The 22,669-nt window shown below is 36.0% G+C and overlaps 1 protein-coding gene across 1 annotated transcript in view; it reads right to left on the bottom strand.

Annotated features, from left to right (window-relative positions):
- Positions 1–601: 601 nt before the first annotated feature.
- The window catches only part of LOC134802643 (uncharacterized), a 133,333-nt gene continuing 111,265 nt past the window's right edge, over positions 602–22,669 (bottom strand). The window contains exons 4-8 of the mRNA XM_063775278.1: positions 8,559–8,688; positions 7,494–7,669; positions 6,188–6,271; positions 4,261–4,397; positions 602–2,035 (exon numbers count right to left, since the gene is read on the bottom strand). Of these exons, the coding sequence (XP_063631348.1) occupies positions 2,017–2,035; positions 4,261–4,397; positions 6,188–6,271; positions 7,494–7,669; positions 8,559–8,688 (546 nt within the window). The 3' untranslated portion in view covers positions 602–2,016. The remainder of the gene's footprint in view (positions 2,036–4,260; positions 4,398–6,187; positions 6,272–7,493; positions 7,670–8,558; positions 8,689–22,669) is intronic.

Below are 22,669 nucleotides of genomic sequence, written 5' to 3'. Positions count from 1 at the left end.
TGCGCCTTTGTCACACCAATGATGTTTGGTTCAGCAGCTAGTTCTTCAACTTCGGCGTTTTTTCGGATTCTCCAACTGCCATCGGGTCTCTGCGTTGGGCCGAGGATTTTACGGAGAATCTTAATATAAAGAATCTTTATATTTATGGTATTATAAAGTCTATTTTTTTATTCGGTAGACTAAAATGACATTTCGTACTATGAAATGTTATTTTATGTTCATACTAGGAAATGTCATTTTAGTCTACCGAATAAAAGAATAGACTGTACGGGATGCATACAAAACAACCATGTCATGTCTCCCTTTCAACTTTGAGTAGCGGTGTGAGATACGAAATTTTTTCAAAGTAGTGCCGATATAGTTTGTCAAAGGACTGTCTCATTTCAATCATAGGCAGAGAGAATCACTATCTTTGCTATCACTAGTACTAATAGTACCCAAAAGAAAATAATGAGTATAGTTTTCCTGGTTCTTACTGACTGACAAATTGCTTTGATTTTTTACGAGTACTTGTTTTTTACAGTAAGTAAAGTTACTCATTTTCATTTGCGCAAGCAGGGTTTCATGTTGAATTGCAAAAATGAAATAAAAACACAAAAAAGCCTTTTACTCTTTTTATTTTGACAAAAGAAATTAATTCACTTTTTTTCTTATCCACTTTCCTTATAATACAGTAGTTATAAAGTAATTAAACTATCTACTTATATTTATATGTATACTTCATTTCTCTATATAATACAAAATATATTTACAATTTCTCCCCGTAATGTCCCATATAGAATAAATATTTTAGTCTATTCAAAATATAAAATACACATTTATATTTTCAAAATATAAGAACACATCAATGTTATTATGTACATGTTTAATTTTTATATACGACATATAATTGCCTAACAGATAATTTAAAAATATAAATATGTATTTTGCATATAAACATTGAAACAATTGAGCAATTGAAATTACCTACTTTTTGATACATTTTTTGATACAAATAGTTTTTTATTCTAGCGTGAAATATATTTGTAGAAGTGTTTCGAATAGACTAAAATATTGAAATTGCAGTAGAAATTAAAAATAAAATTTATAGCTTAAATAAAAAGGTTGCATTCAGAACACAATTTTTGCACAAACACTGTAATAAATTAATTAATTTTAGATCAAAACAATATTGTTCTATAAAACTTAAAATTATTTATCACAAAAGACTGGTTTGTGTTACCGCTTGTTCAATGGATACTTTATATAAATATAAATGTATTAAAGCTCATTTTTCTTCAAAATAAGAGCATTTTCATAAAAGTGCAGGAATATATAATTACTCAATGCTCAATTTACAGTAAGTAACAAAATATTTTTAATACACTGTGAAATATTATGCAAATATTCATGATGCAGGATGGTTTTAAATTACAATATTGCAATTCAATTGGGTGTTCTTAAAACAATTAATTCTTGGTAAATTCTTGGAGGGAATTAAATAAAAAATGGAATGGTTTATTAAAGACACATCAGGATCTGTCGCATCTCCAATTTTTGTATTTTTCCTACAATTTCGACACTTTTGCATACGTCAAATACGAAAATAAATCTTTAGCTTGATATTTAAAAGCATTAAAAACTTACAAAAGTTTTTATTTATTTCCAAAATAAAATGGCATTTGATAATAGGAACTATTATTTCTTATATTTGACGTAAGACAAAATAAATAAAAACACCAAAAAGCAAAATTGTAGTAAAAACACAATTGCCCAATAACATGTACAAATAACCTTTTTTAACAATTACATCTTATTTTTAGTTAATTATAAAAATTTACAATGATTTTTAGTTGATTTTATTAAATAATTTTCTTATAGTTAGAGTTGGTTGTGCCGATACAAGTAATTCACATTTACAGCTCTTGTGCGTTAAAAATGACATAGTTGTCATTTTAACTTGCAGGTAAGTCCGCCATTTTGTCGTGGGCGCCATTTTGAATTTCACTATCGTGAACTTACGTTGCCAGAGAGCTGTTACACTGCAGGCCATACCCTGTGGACAAAAAGAAATTGATATGAATATTTATACTTTTCAATCAAACAATAATATTGAAGTTTCTGATATTGACATTAATCTACTACAGAAAAAAAACGGTTATTTTGTCTATAATTATTATATTTTTAAGAGAACAAAATAATACACAAACTAAAAACCAGAATAAATTAGCAAATATATCCTTTAAATGGATTTTGATGTGTTAACTTTAATTTATTTATTTAGTGCAATAATTTGTACATAATAACACAACAGGGAATGTTTTATGTGTTCTGCGGTCAAAAAATTAAGAACTTAACCCTTATAGTTATTTTTTTAATTTACAATAGGTAACTAACTTGACGTTGGAAAGCTTCCAAAATTGCGAAACATCCTTCCATGTGGATATAATTATTCATAAAATTTTCAAAAATTAAAAAAGTGAAGTTTGCTTGAAAAATCCGAGAACTTTTTGGAAACTTCCCGTAACTTGCACATAGAGATATTTACAATATTTATATTATTGAAAACACTTACCTATTTATTGAATATCAGCATCATCAGATGTGTCCCTGAGTTACTGTCAGCAATAGTTGGAATAATACTGCAGCTGCATCGGACTGCAATAAAAAAGGAGAGCTATACTTGCCAGGATCCGACTGCTAGCACTGCTAGTAATGCTAGTGCTAGTACTAGTAACTAGCGCTAGTACTAGTAACGCTAGTGCTAGTACTAGTAATGCTAGTGCTAGTACTAGTAACGCTAGTGATAGTACTAGTAATGTTAGTAGCAGTAGGACAATACGTGCGTTGAAAGCTTGCTATAGGCATTGTAATATCAATAGATTTTTAAGCTAGTTTTTTTATCTATTTTAGTTCAACTCAAAATGCATATGAATATTGATGTAATTACAAGAAAAAATTAGACAGTCAAATAAATTGAATTTCTAGACATTATTGTATCACTGTGTATTTTTTTTCTTTGCTGTCTACTTTATCTAAGTACCTTAGACGGACAAACACACAATTAGATTAGGTGCCAGGGCTATGAATTAGATACAAAACTACTCTTGTTGAAAATGGAAATATGATAAAAACGGCAATTTCAGTTCTATTTTATAAAGTATATAATATGTATGTAATTTATAAAAAAGAAGCTGACAACTGAAAAATACCGTAATGATCCTACCATTTAATTGTAAAAAAATATACGTAAAGTGTAGTGTATTTTATAAGTTCTTTAAAATATTGGAATAATTGCTTTACGTTTCTGACAAAGCTATATTCTGGATTGAAATAACTTTGTATTAAATTAATTACTCAGCAACATTTAAAAAAGGAAAACTTAACCGTCTCGGGCGAGAGTCAAACTCGCGACACCTAGATACCAGCTTGCTGCTGTCTTTAATCGGCAATTCATTCCATTTTCTATTCTTTTTCAAAAGTTGTTAATTCAAAAATTGGAAATTAGACTAGTCAGTGCCCAGCAGTGCCTAGCCAGCTTCCATCACATGAACTGCTCCATAACTGGGCACGACGATGTTGTAAGGGATAGTTCTTCCACATTATTAACCTATCTATGCCCATTGGGTTTTTGACCTACTGGAAAAACTGACCACTGAGGGTATCAAGGAATTCATACCAAAAACTAGTACTGGGCATACATAGGTTATTGATACATTACTTGAGACTTACTTGTTGGTGCTTCGATGGCTTGTAGACTTGATTCTTCTTGTAATATCTAAAGACTAATTAAACTAAATTTACCATAGTTTTCGCGCTCGTACCATTTATTGGTCATTTGAGGAGCCAATCGTTCTCCAAATACGAAGACAGAAGTTCCAAGTCAATTAGGTTTTGAGACTGTGTATATTATCTAGGATACAAACTTACGTCAAAATTCCAGGTTTCGCATTAGTTTAGGGTCCAGCAGTTCCAGGTCTAACAGATTTTGCGACTGTAGTGTATTACAGAAAAATAAGTATTTGCATGATATAAACTTACGTCAAAAATCCAGGATACGCATCAGTTTGGGTCCAGGTCTTCCAGGTCTATCAAGACTTATACTGATTCACGACTAATAGCAACTTACATAATTTAGTACCACAAGCACTGGGGCACATAGGGGCGCTTGAAACGCTATAAGAGTTGTTCTCTTCCAGGAGCTCCAGGTCTAGGGTACCATTCAGTTTTTGGTTTGCGCAACCAGATCTTACATTAGTTTATAAATATATAGAAACTTACGTCAAAAGTCCAGGGTTTGCGTCAGTTTGGTACCACGAGTACTGGGGCACGTAGGGGGGGTGGGGCTGCGGCGCCCCCTGGTGGTGGAGTGCGTGCGCGTGCGCGCCTTTCATGTCCCACGGGCCGGGCGGCGCGCCCTGTTGAAGAGGAAAAGGGTTAGTTGATGATCGATGCAATGTCATTAGCTAGGGATACCCTGTCAAGCAATTTCCGTCAGCAGAAAAGAGCGAAAATTAAAAAAATGTAGGCGCGAAGGGTTATCGTCCCATAGAAAATTTGAATTTCGCGTCTTTTTCTAATAACAAACTTGTTTGAACGGCTATACGTCTTGAGGTAATGTCTCTATCAGATCCTCTTTTTAACGTTTCAAGCACTCACTGCGCTCTTGCCAATATCTATAAATTTAAACAAAACTTTTACTGAATAGACTTAGACCAAGAAAAGTCTGCAGCGATTTTGATAGCCCCACGCAGTGCAAGTATTATTTTAAACGTCAAACTTTTTATAAATAACACTTGCACTGCGTGGGCTATCAAAATCGCTGCAGATTTTTTTTGGTCTAACTCTATAAGATGGCCAGAAAGGGGTGAAAAAGTGTCAATGTCAACGGACAATCAACAATAAAACCAGCTTCTTTTAATAATGTTCATCCTTGACTCAACTGCCTATAAATGTAGGTGCTTCTCTCCCGTGCGCTAAGGAAGTAATTAAAATAATTCATAAAAACAAATACAATTTTCAGCTTAGTATTTCCCCAGTGGTCCTCCAGTCCCGATTTGGAACACAAACCCAAATCATCTAATTGCAAACCTTTTACGATATTGAGCGGGTGTGGCGCCGCACCTTGCATTATATAAATTAAATTCTTTAGATCCTTATCTACGTAAGTTTTTATATATTATTATGAAATTGAGCCTACATACTTATTTATTTAATTTTGCGCATAACATTTTACTATACAAATGATCGTAAAATCATTATGCATTTGTTTTATCACTTTAAGAAATGCGATATCTCATAAAAGTCATAAAGCTGATTATGCCCCTTTATTTTATTGTTTTGAGAAAAATCATTATGTGGTGCCACAACATTCATAGGTGCTTGTAAAGTTCGTACGAAATTTGAAAGCAAAGGATGATAAATGTCAGGAATTTTAAAAAGTTACCTATACGGTTACCATCAGTTTGTCACTGACATAAACGCCGTCGAGGACGTTATTTACTTTCTATACATCTCGCTCGCACTCGCATATTAGTGCAAACGGGATGTATAGAAAGTAAATTACGTTCTCGACGGCGTTTATGTCAGTGACAAACTGATGGTAACCGTACTAGTCTAATGTCGAGAGACTAGTTCTCTTTGTAGCTTGATTTAAATAATTTAAATTTAAGAGATATTTACACATTAACTAAAACAAATATAACTAAACTAAAAACTATTCTGAAAAAGTTCCATTATATTTATAAATATTTAGGTACTGATAGATTCTAAAGCGTTAAAAATAAAATCTTAAAATGATGAAGCATCAAGTTCTTTTTTAATTCAACATATAAAAATGAAATTAGGGTTGAGCGTTTTTACCAACAACCTGGCGGCTTAGCACGGTCGCGTTTTTATCCCTTGTCACCATGCCTGTCACGTTCTAACAAGTATGTAAGTGCGAAAGGGACGCGCATAGTGATAGTCGATAAAAATGGAACCGTGCTGAGCCCGCTGGATGGATTAACATCGATTTTGACATTTGCGGCTCTAAGAACGGTAGCAAATAGCAATGTCGCGCAATACTGCAGTAGATTGTTATTTGAATTAGAGCGTCAAGTTGGCTAGCCTGAGATACATGTTCCTGGCGAATTGGAGAGGCAGACGCGCTTTATGAAGGTATGCCTGTCTAAGATGCCATGAGACTGGTATAACTAATGGTACATACGTATCCGACCCTCGGGTCCCACGACTGCTGGTGGGGTGGTTTGACGTCACACGACGCGCCGTCCGGCGACCGTCCTGCCGATGGCTGTAACAATACATTTACATTAGAATTATGTATCTTCTCTTCTTCTTCCTCTTCGTTCCCTCATTGCTGAGGATCGCGACCACATTGTGATTTGTCTCCGTTTTGTGCGGTCACAGGCCATGTGGACTGCACGGTGCAGACTGCCGCCAGCCGAGATCTTCACAGCGTTCGACCATCTCATACGTATTCGGCCTAAAATCATGTATCTCTAGAATTCGGTATACAAATATAAGAAATGTAAGCCATTACGACTGCTCTAATAGGTTTGAAATAAAGTATCTGATCCTGAAATGGGCTGTTAAACTGGGCGTAACATCTCCGCCGGGGATCGTTCAGAGTCACAGAAACATGGTTTATCACCTTAGGGGCTGTCCATAAATTACATCATCGATTTTTGACGTCATCCAAAATCATCCAAAAATCATGCTTCGAATGACCCCGTTGCCTCCTACGTCATGCTACCATCATCCGATGTCCAGCCCCCCCCCCCCCCCCTTAATTTGAAATGACGTAATTTATAAATAGCCCCTTAAAGGATGACGTCCGTCCGAAATGTCATTTTCTATGACGGCTGATCGATGATCTCGTCGTGCTTTCCACAGAGAACGAAGCTCCGGAAGCTCCAGTCCGGCCCCGGCCCGGTCTAGCGTGAGTCATTCTTAAAGTCCAAACTGACTGTGAGGAGTTTTTTCCACGACGTCTCCATAAGACATACGCGATAACTCGAAGATGGAGGAGCCTTGCTGGGTATGTACTGATTTTAGGTACCATAATTATCTATCTCTACGTCCTAAGCTGTTTCACATCCCCTGACGTTCTCGTAGGTGTCCAGGAGACAGCTCAAAGACGGAGTAGTGGGTAAGTAATTAAGTATATTCGACTATTTTGTGGTGCCATGAGCAGGATATTTTATTTGGTCCCGCGATCATTACCTACCTTAACGTCCCAATTGGCTGTGGGGGCTGCTGCACATGCCTTGGCATTCCCTTGGGTGACGGTCAAGGGGACGCCGCCGACACGGGGGTAGAGTCCGGGGTGGGGGTTGTTCAAGTGGTGCCGTGACCAGGATAATCCTACCTTAACGTCCCAATTTGGTTGTGGGGGCTGCTTCACATCCCACGGCGTCCCCGTGGGGGATAGCCCTGAGAACAGCTCCGACACGGGAGTAGAGTCCGGGATGGGGGCTGTTCAAGTGGTGCCGTGACCAAGATAATCGGCCTACCTTAACGTCCCAATTTGGTTGTGGGGGCTGCTTCACGTCCCACGGCGTCCCCGTGGGGGATAGCCCTGGGGACAGCTCAGAGACGGGGGTGGAGCTTGGTGTGGGCGAGTGCGCCTGCGCGGCGCCTGCGTACGCGCCGGGGGAGTGCTGCGAGCCGGACGAGCTACCGCCGCCGCCTGTAATCAAAATATACATTAGTAATTGATTTGGTTTAAAGATTCTTTATTCTCAAAAGAATTTGTAGAATTCACTTAAAACAACAAAAGGAGTGACAGACAGAAGTATTTATTAATTTCCCGATAGATAGATTTCAGTTAGAGTCTAACTGATACAAATACTTAAACATATCGGGAAAGTCGGCAACCTTTTAGCAGCTAAGGGCCATATATTAGTTAACGACGTTGACGCGGGCCGCACTTTGTTAATATTTATGACTTAATCAGACATTGTCGTTTGTCAATATTACATACAAAATTGAAAATAGCCAGGGAGGCTCGCGGGCCACAAGTGAGAGGTTCGCAGGCCGCATGCGACTCGTACGCAAATCGCTTTTGAGAAACATAGAATGGTAGTATGGGTATTCAGGTAGGTCAGGTAGGTAGGTGGTTGATTCATACTGGCTATATTGTTCACAATTGTTTTTTTAGGGTTAGATTCTATTGTCTATTCAATCATTTGAATTGGGAATTGAGAATTCTGCGTATAGCGTATAGCAGTGTAACGGTATTTTCTAAATAAAACATCTTCTTTGAATAAGGGCTGATTTAGATGGCGCGCGAACTCGCATGCGATTTTAATTACATTGCGGACAATGGGTTACGTCCAATTCCACCGACCGATCAAAACCCGCAATGTAATGAAACTCGCATGCGATTTTAGTTACATTGCGGACTGTTGGTTACGTCCAATTCAACCGACCCGATCGATCAAAACCCGCAATGTAATATAATAAAACTCTTATGCGAGTTCTCGGATCGTCTAAATGAACCCTAAGGCTGGGTTTACTCATCGGTGGAGGTCAGAATGGCAGACCAGCAAAACTTTGTGTCAAAATAAAGAACTCACCATGTAATAGTTGATTGTTGCTGGGCGGGCTGGCCGGCGGGAGCCCTAGGCCCGGCGGCGGAGCCCCCACCTGCGCCGCCTTCATCATCTTCTTGTATTTGCTGCGGCGGTTTTGGAACCAGATCTTCACCTGTTGACAAATTATCATTTTAGATCTTTTATAATGGAATCTAGTCAGAAAATGAATTTTCCTAAATCGACTAGTTTAAGGTTAGATGGGGTAAGAGAAACACAGGGGAAAGTGTTATACTGTTTTGTCCCAAAATAAACCATGTTTCATTTACCCCACATGTAGTTCTGAGAAACTCATTTGTACAGTCACGCTCCGTGATTCTTATGACATTTAGGGCTCTAGCTAAATTGGACATTCCATAGCGTAAGTATGGAACAACCAATTCAGCTAGGATCCTAAATGGCGTATCAATCGCGGAGCGTGATGTTACGAGCTGGGGTTCGATTCGAACCCACACCTTTCGGGGTGAAAGTTGCACGACAAAAATTACTATATACATATATCGGTACTCGACTAGAACATATGTTACGTTATCAATGAAAAGGGACCTTATTGTCAATGGCGCTTACGTCATTATTAACGATGCTCCGATATAAATACAATGCCGCGCGACGCTGTGCGGCGTAAGCGCCATCGGCAATAAGGTCCCTTTTCATAGATAATGCCCCATATATATATTACAGTTATAATGCGATGCTCATAATTTTTAGCTTATTCTAAGTTTCAGCTCGGTTGCACGTTTATGTCGCTAAAGAAATTACAAGTAAGCACGTGTAAGTACGTACAGTCGACGTCAAACATATATGTTTACACTTTTGCACCTTACTCCTTTGTAATAAGGCGAAAAGTGTAAACATATCTTTGACTTCGGCTGTACGTAGGTATGAAGACTAAAGGTGACAGTCCATTTCCAACGACAGCAGCACTACCATTCATTACTATGGAAATTGACAATAACACCGACGCGTTCGTACTAGTAGTGCAGCTGCGATCAGAAATGGAATGTTACCCTAAGGCACATAGAAGAAGGAAAAGTGTCGTTAACATTGCACAAATATTTCCGTATTTCATAGTCCATATTTGCATACAGAACAAGAACGAATAAGTAGATATCATTTCCTCGACAGTTGTGAAAAACGAGGAAGGTAAGAAAACACGCACATTGTAGACATAAATATGTATATAGGTACTTACAGGATGTCAAACCTATGTGATGTCGAGTAAATGAAAACTAGATTTTAATAATAATATGTTCTTCGGAACGACGAAGACTTATATACTTAAGCGCCACTTGCACCATCCCACTAACCCGGGGTTAATCGGTTAAGCCGGTAACCCAATGTCAAATTGTACCGGTAACCGTGGTAACTTCAGATTTAACCGGTTAACCCCGGGTTAGTGAATGGTGCAAGTGGCCCTAAGAAGATTACTTTTAAGCGCTGAGTGACGAAAACTTTTTAGTCGATTTTTTTAAGTTTGAGTTTATTAAGTTTTAGTTTAAATATTTATGGTGCCCGTTCTTGTACTATTTTTAACCCCTGACACAAAAAGAGGGGTGTTAATATATGTTTGACGCCAATGTCTGACCGTCTGTCTGTGGCATCGTATCTCTCCAACGGATGGACTGATTTTGATGCGTTTTGTTTTACGTAAAAGAGAGTTTCCTTGCGGCGATTTCTAGGTATGTTTGATAGAAATCGATGTAGTAGTTTGAAGAGTAGCAGCTCTCTTCCAAAATTATAGTTGGTCAAACCAATTTGTCAGTCAGTAAGAACCAGGAAAACTAGACTTATCCTTTTCTTTTGGGTGCTAGTACTAGTGTAAGACAAATATAGTATGATTATCTCTGTCTATGATTGAAATAAAACAGTCCTTTGACAATATGTAAGGCATTATTGGCATAAAATTGAATTTTTAGCGCTATATGCCAAGTAGGACTTTTAAAAAAATTTAATTTAATATCAAGTTCTAGTTTACCAATAATGCACATTAATATTTCTAAATAGACGTACGTACATTTAAAATTGTACATACATATAGATATTTACAGAAACCTTAAAATCTATGTTCATATGCTCTTAAAACCTTTAAAGCCTCATGACAGCAAAATATTCACATTAATTCTCAATCCCCGCTATGTACTCGAATTTCAGACTAACGTGTATGTATGTATGTATGTATGTATATATGTGGGGGTAGCGTGAATGTGGGCGGGGCGGGGTACGGGCCGTTAGTGCACCGTTACTCTAGGGGTGGGGGTGTGTCGATGAAAATTGAGACTCATGTCGATATTTTCTGTTTATTTTGTCTCTGCTGACCCTAGAACCCTAGCCAAGGTTACAAACGCCAGATTAATATTGCCTGTGAAGCCGATGGTCCTGGGTTCGAATCCCGGTAAGGGCATTTATTTGTGTGATGAACACAGATATTTGTTCCTGAATCATGGATATTTTCTATGTATTTAAGTATTTATAAATATGTATATATCTAAACACACACAAGTTACCTACTAACTATACATTGCTGCCGCTCCTAGACGCTTCCGGTGCAAAAGTGCCCATAATACTCGCGGCATTGCCGCGCTGGATGGCTATGGATAGCCTTTGCACCAGAAACGACTCGGAGCGGGGGTCCTCCCCCTTCTGCCTAAGTCGACGGCCTATGTCGCGCACCATGTTTTTCGCGTCCGCCCCCCAGCAGCCCATAGCAGTATATATTATATATGTATATCGTTGTCTAAGTACCCACAACACAAGCTTTATTGAGCTTACTGTGAGACTTAGTCAATTTGTGTAATAATGTCCTATAATATTTATTTCTTTAATATTCCTTCTTTGAGCCTGGACTCAAACATGAGGATCAAACAGTGACTTCATATGTCATGCGTTGTCGTAAAACATAATACATTTAATATAGTACCTAATTAGCTTTAAAAGGCATCCAGTAATAATGAAATCAATGTATTAAAAGGCATTTTAACACGGCGCTAAACAGTTGTTTGGCATTATGTGTTATTGATCATAATTTATCTTGGGATCATAATGACTATATCGGAAACTGGTCTTGGTCTTGTTTTGAAGCGTGTTTTTCCGTTTTGGCTGAAGGTGCTATTGGCAAACAAAGTAACACCAACTCCCATCCCGATAATTTATATACCTTAAAAATTCTTGTTTATTTATATATATATATATTTCGCGGAACTCGGAAACGGCTCTAACGTTTTCGATTAAATTTGCTATATGGGGGTTTTCGGGGGCAATAAATCGATTTAACTAGGTCTTATCTCTGAGAAAACGCGCATTTTTGAGTTTTTATATGTTTTCCGAGCAAAGCTCATCGAGCAATGCTCGGTCTCCCATATGTTGTATATTATGGCAATAATTAGGCAAATGTATCAACGACAGCTATTCAATATAAATTCAGTCAGACATACCTAGATAAAATAAATTTAAACTTAAAAACAATTACTTTTTATTATTTTACAGGGCTTAATTATTAAGGGGCTTAGTTTAGGGAAAATGTGTAAAACAATGATTTTGTGTTACCAATTTGCGTCACACTGTATAAGGTCATGGCATTTCATTTCTATTGGCTGCAAATAGTATTTATTTTGATTGAAATGACAGATATATTTTATAATGCATATGAAACCGTAAGATTGTATACCCGTTAGTTTACAATCTAACGAGCGATTAGGTTAGTTTGTAATCTTTCTACCGTCAGTTTACAATTTAACTAGCGAGATTGTAAACTGACGACTGTTTACAATTTTACGGTAAACATTTTATAGCATACATAGGTACATTCATATTCATATTCATATTCATTTAATCCATTGTTCTCATGCTCATCAGTACAATAGGTCTTACATTTTAGTCTTCGTAGGTGCATGACACCCTGCTAGGGTATACAATACAGGACATGTTACTTAATAACTAAACTTAATAACTAAATAAAATTTACAATTACAGTAATTATAATAGCAAAGTAAATGATTTAAACTTTAAAGTAATTATCATGCAATACTAGGTTTAAACTAAATTCAAACACTAGATTACCTACTTGATGTCAATTAATTTTATACAAAAAAGAAAATGTAAATGTATATGTTATTAATAAATTGATTGATTGAAAAAAAAAAAAAAAAATAATGTTTTATGTCATGTCATCTTCTAAAAATTCGTCTATGGTATAATAACATTTCTCGATAAGCATCTTCCTTAATTTATTTTTAAATAACTTAATGTCGCTTAATTGTTTAACAGTCTCGGGGATTTTATTCATTATGTGGACACATCGATAGAAGGGACCATTTTTAACTATGGCAAGCTTGCTAGGCGGTAAGATGATTTGATTTTTTCGTCTACTCTCAGGTTTGAATACTTCCGTTCCGTTAAATAAATATGGGTGGTTCCTGACAAATACTGCTGCCTCCATAATATACATAGAGGGTAGTGTTAATATTTTATGGTCTCTAAAATGCTGTCGACAACTATTTGGAATGCGCGTATTGGTCAGAATGCGGACGCACTTTTTTTGCATAACAAATAGTTGGTGAGCATCGGTGCTCGCACCCCACAGGACTACGCCGTAACTCAGCCAGGCGTGCGCGTACGCATAATAAGCCGTCATAGCAGATTCTAAATTTGTATTTATTTTTAAAACACTAAGGGCATATACAAACTTTGCCAGTTTTGATTTTATATTTTGGATGTGCGATTTCCAGTTTATGCCGGAGTCTAGTTTAATGCCTAGTAATTTAAACTCAGTGACTTCTTCAATTGGGCTGTCATTGATATCTAAGTGCAAGTGCAACGGTTTCTTCTGAGTAGGTTTAAACTGAATTACTTTTGTCTTTGTTAGGTTAATGTCTAAATTGTGTTCATGTAGCCAGGTGGTGACCAGGCTAATGGTTTCTAGTAGGCGCGTGTTGCATTCCGCACTATCACCACAACTTAATAATATTGACACGTCGTCTGCAAACATAACGCACTTCGTATCAATATTTTTAGGTAAGTCGTTGATGTATGCTAAAAACAGCAGGCAACCGAGCACACTCCCCTGAGGTATGGAGCATGAGGTATGCCGCATTCGCGAAGTGATTATATGCGTTTCTCCTGTACTGTTATCAATATGGTCGAGCTGTACATATTGTCTGCGGTTTTCGAGATATGATTTAAACCACTTATGCGCTACTCCGCGGATTCCCATGCCGTACAATTTTTTAAGCAAGATTTCGTGAGAAACGCGATCGTAGGCTTTAGTCATATCTAGCATTAGCCCCACCCCGTATTTTTTATCATTTATGTAGTTTAAGGTTTCATGTATGTAACTAAATATTGCATATACAGTGGAACGATTGGTTCTAAACCCATATTGACTACTATCGAGTATTGAGTACTTTTCATTGTAGATAAAAAAGTGAGAACACTTTTGTTTTTCAAAAAAAAAAACTCCAGTGTGAAAATAACTTAATGATATTACGACTAAACTCAATTAACACGTATTTTTTAATGCTTATTAACGTTCTACCTTATTACTATTTCAACCATATAAAGTTTAAATAAGCAAACAGAAAAATATTAAAATCTATCGACATCGAAAACACCCCAACCCTACGCCCGCCCCCACCCGATTGCCCGGGTCACGTTATAAGTTAACCCTCGTATTGCTATTCAATTCCATTCAGTTAACACTGCCGCTGCCGGAATTATTTATGTGTTTAACCCTGTGCATGGCGGCCAATGTACTGTTTTGTTTTGACTGTTCGATTCTTATTTTTTTGTGTTAGAAGTTCGCAGAAAGAAGCATGAGGTTGTTTTATACAGCATTTTACTTCATTTTAGACGGTGATATATTGCTACTTTCTAAATCTTGACATAACTATTAAATAAATTAATATTATATACCTACCCCACAATTTCAATGTTAATTTCAATTCTCAATAACATCTACTAGACATTAATAAATTTGTGCTATTAAAATTTAAATTACCATCTCCTAACCATTGTTATAAGACCTAAATTATATAAATAATAAATAAATAAATAATAAATAAATATTATAGGACATTTTTTTTTTACACAAATTGACCAAGCCCCACGGTAAGCTCAAGAAGGCTTGTGGTGTGGGTACTCAGACAACGATATATATTATAAATAAATACTTAAATACATAGAAAACAACCATGACTCGGGAACAAATATCTGTATCATCATACAAATAAATGCCCTTACCAGGATTCGAACCCGGGACCATCGGCTTCATAGGCAAGGTCACTACCCACTAGGCCAGACCGGTCGTCAAACTAACTATTTCATTAACACTGTCTAGTACCTAGCATAATTATTTTAGATTTAAGACTATTGCTGTGCCCTACCAGGGCCCATGTGAAACATACTTTTACTATGTAACACCAAATGTAACAACCATGGATGAAATAAATAAACTAAACTGAACTGAACTGAACACTATCCAACTAGCCCAAGGCCTCTGGTGCATGAGAGGAGGCCTGTGCCCAGCTGTGGGACGTACAACATAGGCTGAATACATGTACTAGCGACTAGGGAATGCAAATCGGTTATTTTCGGTTATTTTTTGTATGGAAATTATCGGTTATTAACCGAAACCGCGGTTATTTCCATACAAAAAATAACCGATTTGCATTGCCTACTAGCGACACGGGTTACACGAACCTTAACAAATTCTACACTTAAACCTTCCTCAAGAATCACTCTATTGATAGGTGATAACCATATGAAAATCCGTTCAGAAGTTTTTGAGTTTATCGCGAACATACATACATACAAACAGACAGACGCGGGATTTTGTTTTATAAGGTGTAGTGATACCTACATAAAATAATGCTTATATACTTCTGCGGGGCTACAAAAAAGAAGTATACGGTGAACTTCGTTTAAAAAGTAGTTTTTATAAATTTATAATTAAAAAAAAAAAAAATGATATAACTTAACGATTTCTACGCAAATTTCTAGAATTGTATAAATTTTACCGGTTTCATATAACAACTTATATCATTTTAATTGACTTAAATACTTTTAGCTTTTTTGCGAATTGTCGAAGTCGTAAAAGGACTTTTATTTTTATAGCTATTTCAATCCTTATCAAAAGATGACACATGCTCTCAACCGCACCATTAAGTGTTTTATAATGACCGGTATATGAAATATAAAAGTATTATATTATTGACATCGCATAAAAGACATTATGAAGGGCAGCGGAGCGGGCAAAATTGCTCATTTCCTTGAGCATTGTGAATTTGACCACCGATTCGGAATGTTTCGAAACTTTTCATCTTTTATTTTGTTAAATATTACAAAAAATTATAATCATATCATTTGATATTTGCCAGTCGCTTTTCGGTGAAGGAAAACATCGTGAGGAAACCGGACTAATCCCAATAAGGCCTAGTTTCCCTTCTGGGTTAGAAGGTGAGATGGCAGTCGCCTTCGTAAAAACTAGTGTCTACGTCAAATCATGGGATTAATTGGCAAGCTGACCCCAGCCTCTCATGAGCCGTGGCAAAATGCCGGGATAACGTGAGGAAGAAGGATTACAAAAAAATATATAAAGCTTCCAAAACTGTACCGCTAGTATAAATCTCATTCTATAGCGTGACGTGACGTACGCGTTTGCGTTGTATCATTTTGTATGGGATTTTGAGTTTCCAAAACGTCCCGCTTGATGCGCTGTTCAAAATCTCATACAAAAATAGACAACGCAAACGCGAACGCTCGTCACAGTCGTCACGCTGTCGAATCAAATTTGCACTAGGGATTTTGAAGTTTTATTGAGAGATACTGCGGATATTGAGAGATGTAGCGACACCACTTATTGTAAGATTACCATCACTGTATGTACTAAATATATTTGCAAATAAAACATTTTGAATTTGAATTTTTGAATTTGAAAAAAAACAGTTCGTTAGTTTGATTAAAAATCAAAATATTTCGAGACATTTTCGCGCGCAGGCTATTTCGTTGGATTTTGTTCTTTGTGCGTTTTTTTTAATGTTTATGTTGTAGGTATCGTTAATATTTACGAATTTCTATTTCTATAAAATATCGCCCCGGATTCGTATTTCCTTGATGTTTTTAATTAATATTTGACAATTTCAATGTCCTTTACATTGAATTATTAGATTAGCTTAACGAAACGTAAACAGGTACCTACCGATTAATTTGTATGATAATAATACCAACCGCAAGTAAATAGTTTCCGAGATATCATTGTGAGTCGCGACATAGGGGTTCCTTTTTAGGTTTCCGTACCCAAAGGGTAAAAACGGGATCCTATTATTAAGACTCCACTGTCCGTCTGTCTGTCACGAGGCTGTATCTCATGAACCGCGAACAGTTGAAATTTTCACAGTTGATGAATTTCTGTTGCTGCTATAACAACAGATACTAAAAAGTATGGAACCCTCGGTGGGCGAGTCCGACTCGCACTTGTCCAGTTTTTACCTTTCTGGTTCAGAAGTTCAGAACCCTAAAATAGAAACTGTGACAGATGAACAAAGTAATTCCAAGTTTTTACCAATTTTCAACAAAAAATGGCCTAGCACCAAAACCACATACACCCTCAATTGCACAAAATGCTTCCGTGACAATATTCAAGATGGCGGCGACATATGGAACCACAACGAAATTGTTATTCTTTTTAAAAATATTTCGTATTACATTTTATCAGAATGTCGTATGTTCATATAGTTTTATAATGATACAAGACTTTTTCGTGATGATGAAATAATATAAGTCACGCGATATTATAGTGCAGTGAATTGTACTGATTTTGTACGTGTCTTCACTATATAATATTTATATGACACTGGGTATGTAGGCTGTAGGTATGTATGTAATAACCTTTTTTATTTTTATTATTTGCATAGTAGCACGAGGGATGTATAGGGATAGTCATTTTATTACGAGAGAGCGAAATTGTTGTAGATAAAGGTGATACTAAATGTCACATATCTTTATGCATAGAGTTAGACCGAGAAAAGTCTGCAGCGATTTTGACAGCACACGCAGTGCATGTGTTATTTTACACGTCAAACTTCTATGAAATTATGACGTATAAATAACACTTGCAGTGCGTGTGCTATCAAAATCACTGAAGACATTTCTTGGTTTGACTCTAGTTATTCTATAGTGTTAAAAATTCGAATTGTGTACCTAACTTTTTAAATATCTTTTTAAACAAGTAGGTACAGTCATCTGCAATAATATGTTACACAACGAAGGCCGCAAAAATATCTGACACGATCTTATTTGTAGAGCCATAAGAGCGTGTCACATATTTTAGCGGCCTTCGAAGAGTTACATATTATTGCAGGTGACTGTACTTATTGCTTTCTAATAATAATATAACTAAATACATGTTTAATGTGAGCTGTTATCTGTATTAAAATAGGTAAAACTCTACATGGCATTAGCAATGACAAAATAAAAGATCTATAAAAATATGACATTTATAACGACACTCTCACTTTGTTCTGTTTAAGATGGTGCAAACTTAGCTTAGATGGACTTAACCAAGAAAAATAAAGCGTGATTTTGCCACATATTTTCTTTTACACAAACAAAAAAACTTATTGTATCCGTAGTAAATATTCACGGCTCGCATGTCTTATGTTCCCATTCATCCCATTACATTTTAATTACAATATAAGCGTATAAAGCCGCAACAGAAGCACTACAAACCGTAAAAGACGGCCATAAACTTCAAGCCATAAAATTCTTTACCTAGAAGCTTTTGTTTCCATTATTTTATTTTTGCCACTTACCCAGTTTTCCCACCGGTGCATTTCGTCAACCGCGGACGGTGGTATGCAATACATCCGAGCACACTTATATGGACGGTATTCAACATATACAAGGCTGGTATTCAGCGTATATCGGGCGGTGAGTACAAAGAAATGTCCGGCATAGGCCGCATAGCGTAGAGCCTGGTGCCTTCGCGGATACAACTATTCCACCACTTCCATGGACGGGTTTATGCAGTATGTTGCTAATGTGTGAATGGGGATTGTGTAGAAGTTTATGTGTGATGTGTAGTTTTGTGGTAATGGAGGAATCACTACATCTTATAAAACAAAGTCCCCCGCCGCGTCTGTCTGTGTGTTTCCTCAAAAATCATTGATAGGTTTTCACTTATCAATAAAGTGATTTTTTGAGGAAGGTTTAAGTGTATAATTTGTTTAGGTTTACCCGTGTGTAGCCGGGGCGGGTCGCTAGTTTAAAATAGAACTGCTTTCATGTCTTATTTCAATTTATTTCTTGCTGTGACAAACAATACTTATTTTTGCTTTTTTATACAATGAAACATGACTCATGTAAGTATTAGTTTCATAAACACAATAGTTGCCAATTTTTATGCTTGATTTCATAGTTATAAATCAAACGAATGTGTGTCAAGAACGTTTTTTTAGCAAGACCTAATAAAACACGTTTCCACTAATACATATAGGCACTAGGCAATAAAAATTATACGCCAATAACTCTGGCTCACCCACTTATTCCAAACTGATTGAATATTAACTCTGCATTCATATTCATTGACATAAACTACATAATCTAGGTAAGAAGTGAGAACTAGTGAAACAATATATAAATATACATGTTTATGTAAATGTATAAACGATATCTGGCATCAGTCGTAATGAAAACGAAACAATTCTAGACGTTTCACACGGAACGATAATTTATGTTATTAATTAATTAAAAACTAGGTCCCAAGATGAACAGGGCTGAAAAAAAGAAAGCAAATAAAAATGTAATTCTTCAAAAATAAACCGGATAAGTGCGAGTTGGTCTCGCCCACCGAGGGTTCCGTACTTTTTAGTATTTGTTGTTAAAGCGGCATCAGAAATACATCATCTGTGAAATTTTCAACTGCCTAGCTATCACGGTTCAAGAGATACAGCCTGGTGACAGACAGATGGACAGACAGATGGACGGACAGCGGAGTCTTAGTAATAGGGTCCCGGTTTTACCCTTTGGGTACGGAACCCTAAAAATTAAAGATAAGTTAAAAGTTCTCTAGCGTTATCCCGGTGTTTTTGCCACGGCTCGGCTCATGGAAGCCTGGGGTCCGACAAGTGACAACTAATCCCAAGAATTGGCGTAGACAAAAGTTCTCTAACATACAGTTAAAAATTCTGCAGGATATTTTTTATGGAAGTGTTTTAATCGTTTTTTTTTTTCTGAAATATAATTAGCCTTTCAAGTGGCGCCAGCGAAAACGCGAAAAGTAGTCAAGTGGCGGGGCCCCGGTGGGTGGTCAGCGCAGATTAAGAAAATTTTTCAAAATCGACGATATAAGCTTTTCTACGTTTGAAAGTATATTAAATCACATATTGTTAGAATCAGCGTTATATAGGCTATTTGAATGTAGCAATTAAATTACTCTAATGTTTATACATTTAGCCAGACGTAATCAAACTCCGGAAGAATGACAGTTTTCCAGCTTCCTTGTTACAAATGACTACCACCATAAAACTAATTGATTATTGGTGGTAATTGCTATTTAATTATCAAAGGAAAACTTTTATCTTTAAGATTAAATCAATAAAAGGGACCTAAGATACAATTTCTTTTACAAACAACCTCTTAAAAAACGAGACTGACCTTAGACTAGGCGGTCGCTCCCGAATCAATGGTCCTCACCTACAAATTTTATACCAAGTCTTTTTGTGTTTCTTATGGTATGCTATCCTTCTCTAACTCGCTACCTAATTTTGTGCGCTAGAAGAGCGTAACTATACTTAAATGCGTTCAATTTCACCTCTAACTACGTCAACGCCTCATTAACCACTCACTGGTGGATGACAGTTTACTGGTTTTCGCATCGACCATTCACGGGTTGACCGCCACTTGAAGGGTTATATAATTAAAATTATGTATAAAAGTTAAGTGAATTGACTTATTAAGAAAGGTTATAAAAACGATTAAGATCAAGCAATTGGGTCAAACAGATCACTGATGTGTTATGTCTTTCCTGTAGACATACACAAGAGTTAAGGGCTATAAAGGTTAATTTTCTTATTTAACCCTTATCCACGTGAAAAGGTCCTCCTTTTATTTAAAGAACTATGATAAAATCATTACTTACATGCCCACAAGCTGTTAACTATTGCCCACAGGAGAGAAAACTAGGGTGTTATCGCGAACAGCACATTTTTCTCTCCTGTGGGCAATAGTTAACAGCTTGTGGGCATGTAAGCAATGATTTTATCATAGTTCTCTAAATAAAAGGAGGACCTTTTCACGTGGATAAGGATTAAATAAGAAAATTAACCTTTATAGCCCTTAACTCTTGTGTATGTCTACAGGAAAGACATAACACAGTGATCTGTTTGACCCAATTATACCATTAACTGATTGAAAAACCATAATAAAAGTGAAGATAAGTGTTTTTCTTTTCAATGTGCAGTTTTAGTGTATCTTATTCAATTTTAAATATAAATTAATACTAACAATAACATCATTAGTGTAATGACGCATTTTTTTCATATTTTTACAAATTTATTTGTTATACATATAAGACATAAGGTACCTAAATTTCCTTAAACTAGTTATCAAATATTACAGGTATTTACGATAATGGCTTAAGTTCGACAAAAACTGACAGACTGTTGAGATTATTTCCAACAGAAGGTATCCTCTTACGATATCCATGACATACGAATGTGCTCTTGTAATATTTCCAGAAAAGCCATTATTTAATCAATCAAACCTTTATTCATCACATTCGCCACACCAAAATATCAATCATTGCAACGACTCAATTTGTGAATGACTAATAAATGCTAAATTAAAATGTATAAATATGTATGATGGTTGGTCGCGCATGACGCGGTCCAGTAAAAAAGAACGGTAGCTGTACAAAACTGCATGCTTCGGCCGCACAGGGGACGAGTGGAGTCGCCTTGACAAAGTTATTTTTTGTAAAACTTCCCAACTACCTATAGTCCAAAGCTAACTATGGTCACAGAATAAATAATAGTACTAGGTACAGAAGACTCATTCTCTAACAAAACGCGTGTTACGATCAGGACAGATATGGCCGCTAGGTGGCGATAGCGCCACGCGCGGCTTATGGCTAGCCACCAAAATTGGTGTGGAACGGATGTATTTGTAGCTACCTGTTGCAAAGCGACGAAATCGCGGAGTGAGCCACGCCTGCTATGGTCCAAAATTAAGTATATTTTTTTCGTTCAGGTGTGACATTTACCGTATTTTTTGTAGTTCTAAGACAAGATATGTTTATAAATGGAAGAAAACACTCAGAGTAAACCAAAACGAACATTGTTGATACTTAATTTTCTAGACCATAGTTGTAGTATTGGACTATAGTCGGAGGTTTTACGGTATGTAAAATTTATCCGTATTAAAAATAAATTTTTATAAAGAGAAGGAGAGGTTTATGGGTATTAGCTTAAAAGTTTAGCAGCCTTCGTAGACGTTTGTTCTGGTGAATTACTCCAACATATATTATATTTATGTTATTACATACTATACCACTAACTATAACACTATATTTACATAACTATACCACAACCTCTCTGCTTTGCCTAAAGGTTGACTGGTAGAGAATGCCTCATGGCATTAAGTCCGACTTTAATTTGTACTGTAAGGTTTTCTTTTGTGCAATAAAGGTTAAATAAATAAATACATTAAACACTATTTTAGTCAGATAAAACGGGATCTTCAATTAATTTAATATTATTATGTTTCCAATATAAATACTTGAAAACAAATCTTTTAAATTGATATAAAGTGAAGATCAAAAGAATCGTTTAAGTAATACTTTATTTATAATTTCCTATTTTTAATTTTTATTGCACAAATAAATCTTATCGTACAAAAGAATTCATAAACATAACAGTAAATAGCATGGAGCTACAAATGTGTCATCATTTGTTTATTTTTGCTATAGATAAGTTTTTTTTTACTTAAACACATATGTATGTATTTAATAATACTACTACACTGTTGCAAATGTAACAGTATTTTATTACTTGAATAATTCAAAAGCATTATTTTTTAATATAATAATATACTTACGCTTCTAACAT

The sequence above is a fragment of the Cydia splendana genome, chromosome 25 (assembly GCF_910591565.1).
Source record: "Cydia splendana chromosome 25, ilCydSple1.2, whole genome shotgun sequence".
Classification (NCBI taxonomy): domain Eukaryota; kingdom Metazoa; phylum Arthropoda; class Insecta; order Lepidoptera; family Tortricidae; genus Cydia; species Cydia splendana.
This window is presented reverse-complemented; position numbering and strand designations above follow the sequence as displayed.